Here is a 15562-nt window from a genome sequence, read left to right on the forward strand (position 1 = left end):
CCCGGGTGGCGCAGTGGTCTAGGGCACTGCATCGTAGTGCTAGCTGCGCCACCAGAGTCTCTGGGTTCGCTCCCAGGCTGGGCTGGGTTCGCCGCCAGGATCTGTCGCAGCCGGCCGCAACCGGGAGGTCCGTGGGGCGACGCACAATTGGCATAGCGTCGTCCGGGTTTGGGAGGGTTTGGCCGGTAGGGATTTCCTTGTCTCTGTATGTAAAAAAAATGTAATAAAATGTATGCACTCTACTGTAAGTCGCTCTGGATAAGAGCGTCTGCTAAATGACTAAAATGTAAAATGTAAATGTAATTAAGGGGTATTGTGTGTAACGTAAACTCACGTAAACTCGTACATCGCCTTGGTCCGTACAATTGACCTTATTTTAGCACCCCAAAACCGTAATCCTTCCAGATCAACTGTAATGTCAATACCATTGTAAAGCACAATTTCTCCCCTTCCCAACAGAATTCATGCCGAGACCTCCACGCTGCCCGTTTCTGCATAATACAGGGCAATGAATTCGGGTCTTTTTCAAAATGGCGGGTGGGGAACCGAAACTAATGCGTTATAGTGAGAAGGACAGATGTCGTGTGGGAGAATTGCTTTTTTCATTCGATCTGTCCAACTTATCACCTTACGGCCTCTAAAATGTATATAAAACACTATAAAGAGTTTATATAATGTGCCATTACCTATTTGAAGGTTTGTGTCGAATTTGAATCGGGTTTTTAGGACGGTGCTAAAGTGATCTTAGAAGTAAACAGTGGCTTTGAGAATGATGATCGCATGCAATGATGACGCAAAAAATGACTAGGTATCCCCCCCTTACCCCCGTCACTGTCCATTTCTTGTTTTTAAACGATGAGAGAAGTGCTACACCTGGTGGAGAGAGATTGTAAGACAGAAATAGTTGCTTTATGCGTGCTGTACGTTACGACATGACAACATCACGATGTAACGGAGGGTCAGTTTTTTCAACTTTTCTCCAATACTATAAAGCCATTACCACGTCGATCAACGCTTGAATAGAAACGTAGTTCACACCACAGAGTTTGAAGTCAACACAGTCGCTACAATCCCATTAGTTTTCTTTGTAGCCTCGTTTGAATGTCGCGGTTGAGCACATTTGTACGGAATGGGGTGAGTATACCTTATATTGATGAGGGAAAGAATCAATCTAATACATTTTTGAATAAGGCTGTAACGTAACAAAGTGGAAAAAGGGAAGGGGTCTGAACACTTTCCGAATGCACTTTATGTCTGTCTGTGTAAACCTACAGCTGCGATAGACTGGCATCACCTACAGCTGTGATAGACTGGCATCACCTACAGCTGTGATAGACTGGCATCACCTACAGCTGTGATAGACTGGCATCACCTACAGCTGTGATAGACTGGCATCACCTACAGCTGCGATAGACTGGCATCACCTACAGCTGTGATAGACTGGCATCACCTACAGCTGCGATAGACTGGCATCACCTACAGCTGCGATAGACTGGCATCACCTACAGCTGCGATAGACTGGCATCACCTACAGCTGCGATAGACTGGCATCACCTACAGCTGTGATAGACTGGTATCACCTACAGCTGTGATAGACTGGCATCACCTACAGCTGTGATAGACTGGCATCACCTACAGCTGCGATAGACTGGCATCACCTACAGCTGCGATAGACTGGCATCACCTACAGCTGCGATAGACTGGCATCACCTACAGCTGTGATAGACTGGCATCACCTACAGCTGTGATAGACTGGCATCACCTACAGCTGTGATAGACTGGCATCACCTACAGCTGCGATAGACTGGCATCACCTACAGCTGTGATAGACTGGCATCACCTACAGCTGTGATAGACTGGCATCACCTACAGCTGCGATAGACTGGCATCACCTACAGCTGTGATAGACTGGCATCACCTACAGCTGCGATAGACTGGCATCACCTACAGCTGCGATAGACTGGTATCACCTACAGCTGTGATAGACTGGCATCACCTACAGCTGTGATAGACTGGCATCACCTACAGCTGTGATAGACTGGCATCACCTACAGCTGTGATAGACTGGCATCACCTACAGCTGTGATAGACTGGCATCACCTACAGCTGTGATAGACTGGTATCACCTACAGCTGTGATAGACTGGCATCACCTACAGCTGTGATAGACTGGCATCACCTACAGCTGTGATAGACTGGCATCACCTACAGCTGTGATAGACTGGCATCACCTACAGCTGTGATAGACTGGCATCACCTACAGCTGTGATAGACTGGCATCACCTACAGCTGTGATAGACTGGCATCACCTACAGCTGTGATAGACTGGCATCACCTACATCTGTGATAGACTGGCATCACCTACAGCTGTGATAGACTGGCATCACCTACAGCTGTGATAGACTGGCATCACCTACAGCTGTGATAGACTGGCATCACCTACAGCTGTGATAGACTGGCATCACCTACAGCTGTGACAGACTGGTATCACCTACAGCTGTGATAGACTGGCATCACCTACAGCTGTGACAGACTGGTATCACCTACAGCTGTGACAGACTGGTAGACACAGACCATTCAGCAATAACAACACATGGAAGACAAACAGCAGTAAGGAACTAGGTTTGTTACATTCCTGTTTACTGATAAACACCAACAGTAAGGAACTAGGTTTGTTACAGTCCTGTTAACTGATAAACATCAACAGTAAGGAACTAGGTTTGTTACAGTCCTGATAAACACCAACAGTAAGGAACTAGGTTTGTTACAGTCCTGTTAACTGATAAACACCAACAGTAAGGAACTAGGTTTGTTACATTCCTGTTTACTGATAAACACCAACAGTAAGGAACTAGGTTTGTTACAGTCCTGTTAACTGATAAATACCAACAGTAAGGAACTAGGTTTGTTACATTCCTGTTTACTGATAAACACCAACAGTAAGGAACTAGGTTTGTTACAGTCCTGTTAACTGATAAACACCAACAGTAAGGAACTAGGTTTGTTACAGTCCTGATAAACACCAACAGTAAGGAACTAGGTTTGTTACAGTCCTGACAAACACCAACAGTAAGGAACTAGGTTTGTTACAGTCCTGTTAACTGATAAACACCAACAGTAAGGAACTAGGTTTGTTACAGTCCTGATAAACACCAACAGTAAGGAACTAGGTTTGTTACAGTCCTGTTAACTGATAAACACCAACAGTAAGGAACTAGGTTTGTTACAGTCCTGATAAACACCAACAGTAAGGAACTAGGTTTGTTACATTCCTGTTTACTGATAAACACCAACAGTAAGGAACTAGGTTTGTTACAGTCCTGTTAACTGATAAACACCAACAGTAAGGAACTAGGTTTGTTACATTCCTGTTAACTGATAAACACCAACAGTAAGGAACTAGGTTCGTTACATTCCTGTTAACTGATAAACACCAACAGTAAGGAACTAGGTTTGTTACATTCCTGTTTACTGATAAACACCAACAGTAAGGAACTAGGTTTGTTACAGTCCTGTTAACTGATAAACACCAACAGTAAGGAACTAGGTTTGTTACATTCCTGTTAACTGATAAACACCAACAGTAAGGAACTAGGTTTGTTACAGTCCTGTTAACTGATAAACACCAACAGTAAGGAACTAGGTTTGTTACAGTCCTGTTAACTGATAAACACCAACAGTAAGGAACTAGGTTTGTTACATTCCTGTTAACTGATAAACACCAACAGTGAGGAACTAGGTTTGTTACATTCCTGTTAACTGATAAACACCAACAGTAAGGAACTAGGTTTGTTACAGTCCTGTTAACTGATAAACACCTGGTCTTTGTTATGAGACTATGGATGCATTCCATTGGTTCCCTATATAGTGCACTATTTTGAAAAGAGTCCAAGTGGGTCCAGGTTAGTGCACTAAAAAGGGACTAGGGTTCTATTTGGGACTGAGACTGTGAGTGGTGTAGTAGTGTGAGGGACTGCAGGTAGGTAGGCTATGATGTCAGACATGGATTGAGGTCATCATCGCCCCCTGTCTGTCTCAGGGAAGTATTACTACCAGAGAATAAAAGATACCACCAGCTGAGAGACAATCATTACACCAGACACAGTACACTATTCACAATGCTTTAGAATCATATATTTCCAAGTGAGAATCTCCGTCCAAGATATTATTATGTGATAATAGGCTGTAGCCATTATGGACATGAAATATGATTTTATCATCAACCTCAACAAAGGATCACTAGGACAATGGCTCTCTGTACTGTACGTCTGGAAACTCATTCTACCACTGGGAAGCAACGCATATAAACCCTGTGTGTGGTAGAGACTCATCATATGATCTGTCAAATAGTGATAATACCAAGCCTGCCTGCTCATAGTGGCAGCAGTAGATCACACCAGTTTGTGCGCTGGAAACTTTCACTGTGGTGTGTGAAAAGTTACCACTATTATACTCTGTGTTTTTGTCATTGGCTTTTTCAACTGGGATTATCATAGCCTACACATAATTACATCAAACAACAATGTATCTCGGACAAGTTATGTCTCACTACCCCACTAACACAGTCATATATTTGTTTCTACAGACGGACAATACAATTATGAGGGCTATAATAGCGGTGCTGTACCTGGACGTCAGAAAATACCCCGACAATCTATTCCGTTAAAGGGGGGAACAGTAGGAAGAACATACCCCGACAATCTATTCCGTTAAAGGGGGGAACAGTAGGAAGAACATACCCCGACAATCTATTCCGTTAAAGGGGGGAACAGTAGGAAGAACATACCCCGACACTCTATTCCGTTAAAGGGGGGAACAGTAGGAAGAACATACCCCGACACTCTATTCCGTTAAAGGGGGGAACAGTAGGAAGAACATCTGTGCCATTACCTTTCACTTGAGCAGCAGAAGAGTAGGCTAATATTCCGGAAGATAGACGAGACGGTTATTATCCCTGTCGACAGATTAAACCGTGTTCATCCATAGAAACGCTCCAACGAGTGAAGTTCCATAGACCCTCTCTCTCCTCTCTCCGGCTGCTGTTCGGTGTGATATCCATCTAGAGACCGCTTTAGTCCGCGATGACAGCAGAGCAGAGCAGGGTGCCACCGCTGACGGATAGCTCCTCCCTCCGCCTTCCTTAATGTGATGATTTGTGGGAATAGAGAGATCCAGCCACACACAGGCGGAGAAGAGAACGGGGGAGATTTATTTGTTAATGATTGTAATTCAGTCACTGAAGTCTATACTATGAAAAGAGAATAACGGCGAGGTGTGACACTGACGAATCTCTGGTTGTGAGAATAGGGCACTAAATAGCAGGCACAAATGGAATAGCCCTATATTCAGGATAATAGACATTACATTGTTATATATATATTTAAAGCAATCGGCATATCATAGCCTATCTCTGAATAAAGCCCCACAGTGGCACCAACTGGCGAGCTGCAGGAAAATGGCTCTAACTTGTTTTTATCATGGAAATAAAAGCAATACTATACGGTCAAATTAAGTCTCTAATATGCTATAATTTTTCTCAATGCTATTTGTCCATAAAGGGTATTGAGTTCTATTCTATTCTATTGGCGCGCTATCGACTGTGCCGCAAAAGCATATGTTCGTGCGGCAGAGTCGATTTCCGCGCTTATTATCCCAGGGTCCTTACAGTATTATATTCTTTGCTTTAAGGATACATTTCCTATGATATTAGTACATATAGTTAGTTATAAAAAAATGTGTGTTATTAGTATGCATTTGTAGCTCAATATGACTCTTAATAAATCGGTTAATGTAACATTATTCAAAAAAATGTAACATGGTCAGGACTGAAAACTACTATTCCCAGAATCCTCTGGCATCAGATGACATCAAAAATGCGTGACGGGAACCAGTTCGTTTCCATGGAGCTGAAGAAGCTTGTGTGTTATCGGTGCTGACAGGCTAATTTACGGATTTTCTCCTCCATTTCAGCTGTGATTCTCTCGTAAATTATACAAAAACCACACGTTATTTTCTTTCTAAGTGGTCTGATTGATGTTTAACCAATTAATTCAACGAGGGATCTCCATTCAGAAAGTTATCACTGGCAATTCTGGGCTGAGAGTAAATCCGTCAAATTCTTGTTGCTCGGAAACCCGTCGAAATGACAGAGCAATTAAATAACAACGAAACTCTATTTTCTTTCCAACTATTGGTGGAATATATCAGATTAGACAAAACCATAAAATATCTAAATTATTCCGATGAATTAGCCCTCGGTGTGAGACTACTAGACTTCCCAACTCTGCTCATCTATCAACCAGAAACGTCTACTCCACTGCTAGAACAACGGCTCCTTGATGATGATGACGAGGACATTGAGAAGGAAAACCAGCTCTATCAAGCCCATGACACGTTTAAATACCCTTTCAACAGAGGGAAGTCGTGTTTGTTCAAATCCCACCTGGACTCCCTCCACATCCACCTATCCAACACTCCTCTGCACGCTGTGGTCCTGGATATGAGGGGAGAGGTTCCCAAGTTGATAGGCAGCTCGCTAGTGTCTCTGGTCAGGTTGATAGACTGTATCAGGTGTGATGTGGAGGTTCATGGTATCTCCTCTCCCTCTTCCCAAGGAGAGAAAGGACTTGTTGATTTATTTAATCTCATGGGGGAGAAAATAGGTGTTATTTCTTTGGGATATAATCTATTCAGTCTGGGAAGTAGTTCATTACCACATATACCTGATAACAGGGTATTGCCAGTTGGTATTACACACGGGACGGATTCTATGAAATCAATCGAACATTTACAGGTCGATCATGGAGAAGGAACGATGCAACCACTTGACTTGGACAACACGCCTTCCAAGGTCCTTTATCAGAATATTCATATAAATGGCAAGCCCAGTGAGATAGTGGTGTCAGAAGCAGGGCAGGCTGTTACAGTTTCAACTGCCACTCAAACAGAACATTCTAGAAGCAAGCGGCATCACCGAACACTCAGAGTGGCTGCTGTTGATAAGGAGCATGATGAGGGAAGCCTCTGTGTTCAACCGCCATCTCTTTACTACAGCAGTCCTGTAGAACAACAGGAGAATGAACCAGACCAGTACGGGGTGTTAGACATGGAGTCTCTCAGGGTAGAGGATGTGGACTTGGGGAATGAGGAGACACCTGATGAGACACAGGTTCCTGCTACAAACCACAGGCGTAGACTGAGACAGGATGTGGTTATGGAGTCTAGAGGCAGGGAAGAGAGGGGACAGCACCAACCCCAGCAGACAGCATCTATCCTAGGGGAGGCTCTGAGACCGCTCCCTCTATTGAACACCTTGCTAGTTGAGCTCGCCCAGCTGAGTGGACAGAGTCAGACCCAGCTCCAGCAGCTCTTCTCCGTCCACCCCAACCTAGCATGGATCTACAGGCTGCTGACAGAGCCTTCTAATGGACAGGTATGATACACTATGTACATTGTGTCATTTCTTCTGTCTTTATTCTGTCTGTATATTTGTGTCTATTGCTGGCATTTAGCCAAGTCAAATTCTGGATATATGTGAATGTGTTTGTTGAATAAAGGTGATTGTGATTCTGACAGGCAGACTGGCCTCAGTCCCAGGGCCTACGAGACACCACAACATCACCACAGAGAGACGGGCAGTCTCCTTGCCCAGTGGTTCCCAAACTATGGGTCGGAGCTAGCCCCAGAGTGAAGAACAGACCGCTTCAGGAACAATGCAGCACTACCACACAAAGTTCTATCAGAAAAACAAACTGGGAGAATACAATGAGTGGCAATACAGTGTCCAAGTCCTCGCCCAAGAAGAAGTTAGGTTTTGGAATGACAAAAACGTTCCGCCTAAGAATGAAGCAGGTTAAACCTTGTGGGATGAAATGCCACCTCCGCGAGTGCAGAAAGCAGCAGACAGACAAACAGACACTCAACACCAAGGGTCCTGGGAGGAAGTCCAACAACACTAACAGTCAAACAGATCAACCTATAGATGGGAGGAAGCTACTCAATAGGAATGATATTCTAAATGAGAACATTACGACTGTGATAAGTAGCCTGGACAGAGACTGTGGACGGCAGGGAAACATCTCAACTAGAACCCAGCAGAAACTAACAAACACATTCATAACTAGTGTCAATGCAGAGGATTCTTACTGTAAGAGAGATGACTCCTCCCAAAGATTACCAGAACAGAAAGCATCATCCCATTCCAAGCAGGACAGTCACAGTGATCTGTGGGTGCATATTCCCAGTGTTGATCACACAGAGGAGGTGTTACGGAGTGGAGAGTACGACCATGCTGACTCTGACAGCAGAGGAGACGGGGATGAGACTCCAAGATGCCCCAAACCCAGACCGCACCTTTCAGACTCTGGCCACAAGCCCCACATGTCAGACACCAGAAGATGCCCCGGACACAAACACCCCCACTCTGCCTCCAGCAGTGATAGGTTGGACAGTGTGGGTGCAGTAGAGTACCTGGATGATTTCAGCAGTCTAGAACCTACTGATGGTGACGGGTACTCACCTTCAACTGACCTCAGTAGCCCTGAACCTGTTGGGGGTCGGAGGACTAGGGGGAGGAGCCCTGAGCCTGTTGGGGGTCAGAGGAATAGGGGGAGGAGCCCTGAGCCTGTTGGGGGTGGGAAGACTAGGGGGAGGAGCCCTGAACCTGTTGGGGGTGGGAAGACTAGGGAGAGGAGCCCTGAACCTGTTGGGGGTGGGAAGACTAGGGAGAGGAGCCCTGAGCCTGTTGGGGGTGGGAAGACTAGGGAGAGGAGCCCTGAACCTGTTGGGGGTGGGAAGACTAGGGAGAGGAGCCCTAAGCATGTTCGGGGCGGGACCAGGGACAAGAGGAGGAGCCGTGTGTCAGGTGACCATAACTCTGACGGCTCCAGTGTCTCAGAGAGAGGCCAGAGAAGAAGAGTGGCTCTTCCTGTTCAAGCTGAGACGTCTCCCCAGCGTTCCCTGATGAACACACACGTCATCAGACGTCGTTCCCAGGCCTCAGCCCTCAGCGTCTCCTCTGACAACAGTTTTGGAGACACGCCTGCATCCATACACTCAGTCCGCTCTACAGCTCAGCTGGCAGCAAGACCTCGTAGTGGAGGAGCCATGAGGTCTGGTTCTGGGGCTAGAGGAACCTCGACCAACAGGCCTGCTGGTACATGGTGTCAGGGAGCCAAGGGCTCTTTCTCTGAGAGTCTCAGAGCATCAAGACAACTCGGTGACATCCGTACTGACTACATCCACACTGACTCCATCCACACTCAGAACAGTAGACCAGACAGAGGGTACTCTATAGACGCCCACACTGACTCCACCCACACTGACTCCATCCACACTCAGAACAGTAGGCCAGACAGAGGGTACTCTATAGACACCCACACTGACTCCACCCACACTGACTCCATCCACACTCAGAACAGTAGACCAGTCAGAGGGTACTCTATAGACACCCACACTGACTCCACCCACACTGACTCCATCCACACTCAGAACAGTAGACCAGACAGAGGGTACTCTATAGACGCCCACACTGACTCCACCCACACTGACTCCATCCACACTCAGAACAGTAGACCAGACAGAGGGTACTCTATAGACGCCCACACTGACTCCACCCACACTGACTCCATCCACACTCAGAACAGTAGGCCAGACAGAGGGTACTCTGTAGACACCCACACTGACTCCACCCACACTGACTCCATCCACACTGACTCCATCCACACTGACTCCATCAACACTCAGAACAGTAGGCCAGACAGAGGGTACTCTGTAGACACCTGCATCTCTACTGACTACAACTCCTCACCTGAGTCCCACAAGGCTGAAGATATAGAAGCGGAGCTACCTGAGGAGGCAGGAGAGGAGCTAACTGAGGAGGCAGGAGAGGAGCTACCTGAGGAGGCAGGAGAGGAGCTAACTGAGGAGGCAGGAGAGGAGCTAACTGAGGAGGCAGGAGAGGAGCTAACTGAGGAGGCAGGAGAGGAGCTAACTGAGGAGGCAGGAGAGGAGCTAACTGAGGAGGCAGGAGAGCTAGCTACAGAGGCTATAGATGAACTGGGATCTCTGGGATTCAGTCATCAGTACCAACATGTCTCTGAACTGGTAGTTAACAAGCTCCCTGGATACACCTTCTAGAAGACCCACATGAAGAATGTGCTTCCTAGGGACAAATGTGTCAAGCATCTCTAGGTAGTGCTTCTGATCTCGGGTCAGATATTCCCGTTCCATATAATCCTAATCATTGTGATATTAAAGGCAAAACCAGTTCTCCTCCTCGAATGCTGTGTTTACACAGGTAGCCCAATTCTGATATTTGTTTCACTAATTGGTATTTTCACCAATCAGATCAGTTTTGAAAATGATCTGATATGAAAAGATCCTAAGTGATTGGTCAAAAGACCTATCAGTTGGAAATATATCAGAATTGGTCTGCGTGTGTAAACACAGCCCATGATGCTTGATCCATAGGGGACCTGACATAGTCCACATCTGGTTTACTGACAGAGCAATGGTGTGAAGGCAGATACTGTTAGTCATTGTGAGTTTGGACGTGCGGGACACCTCTATTTGAATATCTCCTTCTGTACGGCACTAGACTAAACTCAATGTTGTATCAATCATTCATCAATTCAAAGGGCTAATTGAATCATTTACTTCCGTGTTAGACTATTATCTATGTGAGCGGGTTTGGGAATTGCCTAATATGAATAAGTTATCAAAAAGCAAGACTGTATGATACTGTTTCAGTTTAAAATCTCTTTCCCAAGTTATTCAAATGCGTCTATTGTTGTTTCTATACATTCAACAGTGAAAATAATTGAAATGTGTTTTGATGAGTTCCGTACTACTAAAGTTGTGCATGGAAATGCTGTTCAATATGCAAGACTACAAGGCTCCTACACAATACCAAATGGAGCAGCTGGAGAGATATTGTGCTGCCACTCCTCAGTCATGGATCTCCTGAATACTATGTGGATGGTATTATAGGATATGTTTGTATTTGCTTAGAGCAGGGGTTGTTCAACCTTTTCTTGCCCCCCCCCCCGTAAGCAAACCAGCAACGCAGGGACCTCCATTATATGTTAGCAAACAAATATTGTCTTATTATCAGGTGAATGATCATAGAAAGCAGAAGTAATCATTTAAAAATGAATCGATTTGGTAGATAATTGTTCATTATTTTGACCACGTTCCAATTGGAAGAGGAAGTGTAAACTCTAACATAGCCTATTATATAGAGGGGGAACTCCAAGCCTAAGAGCAGCTGGTTTAACAAAGGTTAGCCATGTGTTGGCAAAAAATGAATGTCCAAGTCAAGAAAGCTGCCCCGCAGCCAGTGACACTTCCTGCACTGGTAGCCTACAGAGTCCCACGGTGTTCTAATACCCATAAAACCTACTGATCGAACACGGAAATGGTCCCAAACATTTTCCACTGGGTGAATTTGACAAACACTTGAAATGAAGTATGTGTTTGGTGTAGGTTTACCTTGGCGGGACATTTTGAGTACCTTGTAATTCTAGGACAAAGGTGACTTTTATCAATATATTCACCTCAATTTACTGTCAAAATATTGAAATGCTGATTAGAAACAGAGAAAATCTCAAGAAGACTACAAATTCCAGCAGAAAGCTCCTGTACATGTTCACCAGCGTGATCAGAGGCCTTCTTTACCCAATCCATGATAAATCCATGTGCTGTACTGAAATGAATTTAATAAAGTGTTGAACTTTTTGAACGTCCACTTTGTCTTAGCTAGCCACTGACTACAATTTAGCTAGCTAGTTAGCGCAGTAGTAGATACAAAAATGATGTTATACAGTTTACTTAGCCTAGGATAATTGTTTGTACAGTATGTTGACTTTGGTGTCTATTTCAGATCTTATGGCATTTTTCAAGGATGTGGAGAAGACCACTAGAAGTCTGGCCATGTGGAGAAGACCACTAGAAGTCTGGCCATGTGGAGAAGTGCAGCTATAGTGAGGACAACTTAGCGGTTTGGTCAGGGCCAGCATGAGGGATAAAGCTTCTCCTGTGTCGGTGAGTGTAGCTCTACTAAGTTCAGTTTGAGCATACTACTACTACTACTACTACTGCTACTACTGCTACTACTACTGCTACTACTACTGCTACTACTGCTACTACTACTGCTACTACTACTGCTACTACTACTGCTACTACTACTGCTACTACTACTGCTACTACTACTGCTACTACTACTGCTACTACTGCTACTACTACTACTGCTACTACTGCTACTACTGCTACTACTGCTACTACTGCTACTGCTGCTACTGCTACCGCTGCCGCTGCTGCTACTGCTGATATTGCCACTGCTACTGCTACTGCCACTGCTTCTGCTGATATTGCCACTGCTACTGCTGATATTGCCACTGCTAACTGCTACTGCTGATATTGCCACTGCTACTGCTTCTACTGCTACTACTACTACTACTGCTATTGCTACTGCCGCTGCCGCTGCTGCCGCTGCCGCTGCTGCCGCTGCTGCCGCTGCTACTGCCACTGCTACTGCCACTGCTACTGCCACTGCTACTGCCACTGCTACTGCCACTGCTACTGCCACTGCTACTGCCACTGCTACTGCTGATATTGCCACTGCTACTGCTGATATTGCCACTGCTAACTGCTACTGCTGATATTGCCACTGCTACTGCTGCTACTACTACTACTGCTATTGCTACTGCTGCTACTGCCACTGCTGCTACTGCCACTGCTGCTACTGCCACTGCTGCTACTGACACTGCTACTGCTGATATTGCCACTGCTACTGCTGATATTGCCACTGCTACTGCTTCTGCTGCTGCTGATATTGCCACTGCTGCTGCTGATATTGCCACTGCTGCTGCTTCTGCTGCTACTACTATTGCTACTACTGCTGCTACTACTTACTACTACTGTTACTGCTACTGCTGCTACTAATTCTGCTGCTACTACTTACTACTACTGTTACTACTACTGCTGCTACTAATTCTGCTGCTACTACTTCTGCTACTACTTCTGCTACTACTTCTACTACTACTGCTACTACTACTGCTACTACTGCTACTTCTGCTGCTACTTCTGCTGCTGCTACTACTACTACTTCTGCTACTACTTCTGCTGCTACTGTCACTGCTGCTACTACTACTACTTCTGCTACTACTTCTGCTACTACTTCTGCTGCTACTGTCACTGCTGCTACTACTACTACTACTACTACTTCTGCTGCTACTTCTGCTGCTACTTCTGCTGCTACTTCTGCTGCTACTTCTGCTGCTACTTCTGCTGCTACTTCTGCTGCTACTGTCACTGCTGCTACTGTCACTGCTGCTACTACTACTACTTCTGCTACTACTTCTGCTGCTACTTCTGCTGCTACTGTCACTGCTGCTACTACTACTACTACTGCTGCTACTGTTTTATTCCTTTACACGGTAATATGGGTTAAAGGGCCGGACGGAATCAAAGTAAAAAAAGTAAATATCAAAGCTCCCCCTCTCCTACCTAACCACTACTTACCTAACTTAGCACCGCCTGGTGTGCTAGCCAAAATACAGGTGGTCCGCCCAGGTCTTACCTAGTGTGCCTAGACAGTGAATATACTACGTGTATATGTATGCCCGCGGGCCTCTTGCCGAAGCACTCCCTAGGTGCCTTCCCCTTCCCCCCTGGGAACAAATGAAACAGAATTACAAACAATTACTCAAACAAACTAAGAAACCAAGGACATCAAATAAGCTCTACCTGATAATGCAACAAACTAACACAGTACATGCCAAGTCGCTTTCTGAGAAACAACCAACACTATATAACCATCTCTCTGCATTCTCTCTCAGCAAAAATCTCTCCCTCCCTGAACAACAGAACACTGGCTTTTATAGCTTCAGAAGGAATGGGTAATTGGAGACAGCTGCGTCCTGACGAGGGGGCGGGGTCAGCTCTCCAATCATCAATTGTGGCCGACCAATCAGCTGCTTGGGGAGAATTTCAGGAAGCCATCTCCTGAAACACACACACTCAAATACAAACTACAACACAGAAACTGGGGAACGTAACAGTGACCTAAACTGGGACATGCTTAACACCCCGGCCATCCTACAATCTAGAGCATACAGGTCGCAGTGGTGGGTGGTATAAGGGGCTTTGGCAACAAAACGGATGGCACTGTGATAGACCACATCCAGTTTGCTGAGTAGAGTATTAGAAGCTATTTGTAGATGACATCGCCGAAGTCGAGGATCGGTAGGATAGTCAGTTTTACTTGGGTAAGTTTGGTGAGTGAACAAGGCTTTGTTGTGAAATAGAAAGCCTATTCTAGATTTGATTTTGGATTGGAGATGTTTAATATGAGTCTGGAAGGAGAGTTTACAGTCTAGCCAGACACCTAGGTATTTGTAGTTGTCCACATATTCTAGGTCAGAACTGTCCAGGGTAGTGATGCTAGTCGGGAGGGCGGGTGCGGGCAGCAAAAGGTTGAAAATCATGCATTTAGTTTTACTTGTATTTAAGAGCAGTTGGAGGCCACGGAAGGAGTGTTGTATGGCATTGAAGCTCATCTGGAGGTTAGTTAACACAGTGTCCAAAGAAGGGCCAGATGTATACAGAATGGTGTGGTCTGCGTAGAGGTGGATCAGGGAATCACCCGCAGCAAGAGCGACATCATTGATGTATACAGAGAAAGGAGTCGGGCCGAGAATTGAACCCTGTGGCACCCCCATAGAGACTGCCAGAGGTCCGGACAACAGGCCCTCCGATTTGACACACTGGACTCTGTCTGCAAAGTAGTTGGTGAACCAGGCGAGGCAGTCATTTGAGAAATCAAGGCTATTGAGTCTGCCGATAAGAATACGGTGATTGACAGAGTCGAAAGCCTTGGCCAGGTCGATGAAGACGGCTGCACAGTAATGTCTTTTATCGATGGCGGTTATGATGTCGTTTAGTACCTTGAGCGTGGCTGAGGTGCACCCGTGACCAGCTCGGAAACCAGATTGCACAGCGGAGAAGATACGGTGGGATTCGAAATGGTCAGTGATCTGTTTATTAACTTGACTTTCGAAAACTTTAGAGAGGCAGGGCAGGATGGATATAGGTCTATAGCGGTTTGGGTCTAGAGTGTCATCCCCTTTGGAGAGGGGGAAGACCGCAGCAGCTTTCCAATCTGAAGGAGGATCGGGCAAGTAGCTGCGGGGGGGGGCTGAGCTGTTGGCTGGGGTTGGGGTGGCCAGGAGGAAAGCATGGCCAGACGTAGAGAAATGCTTTTTGAAATTTTAGATTATCATAGATTTATCGGTGGTGACCGTGTTACCTAGCCTCAGTGCAGTGGGCAGCTGGGAGGAAGTGCTCTTGTTCTCCATGGACTTTACAGTGTCCCAAAACTTTTTGGAGTTAGAGTTACAGGATGCACATTTCTGTTTGAAAAAGCTAGCCTTTGCTTTCCTGACTGACTGTCTGTATTGGTTCCTGACTTCCCTGAACAGTTGCATGTCGCTGGGGCTATTCGATGCTATTGCAGTTCGCCACAGGATGTTTTTGCGCTGGTCAAGGGCAGTCAGGTCTGTTCT

General features: G+C 45.8%; 1 protein-coding gene across 1 annotated transcript; it reads left to right on the top strand.

Moving 5' to 3' along the window:
- Positions 1–5834: 5834 nt before the first annotated feature.
- On the top strand, positions 5835–11701 carry map10 (microtubule associated protein 10). Its single transcript, XM_055938289.1, has 2 exons — positions 5835–7431; positions 7575–11701. Exons 1-2 carry the CDS (start codon positions 6142–6144, stop codon positions 10134–10136), a joined length of 3852 nt encoding a protein of 1283 aa, XP_055794264.1. The 5' UTR covers positions 5835–6141; the 3' UTR covers positions 10137–11701.
- The last annotated feature ends 3861 nt before the right edge of the window (positions 11702–15562 follow it).

This window comes from Salvelinus fontinalis, chromosome 1 (genome assembly GCF_029448725.1).
Source record: "Salvelinus fontinalis isolate EN_2023a chromosome 1, ASM2944872v1, whole genome shotgun sequence".
In the NCBI taxonomy this organism is placed as follows: domain Eukaryota; kingdom Metazoa; phylum Chordata; class Actinopteri; order Salmoniformes; family Salmonidae; genus Salvelinus; species Salvelinus fontinalis.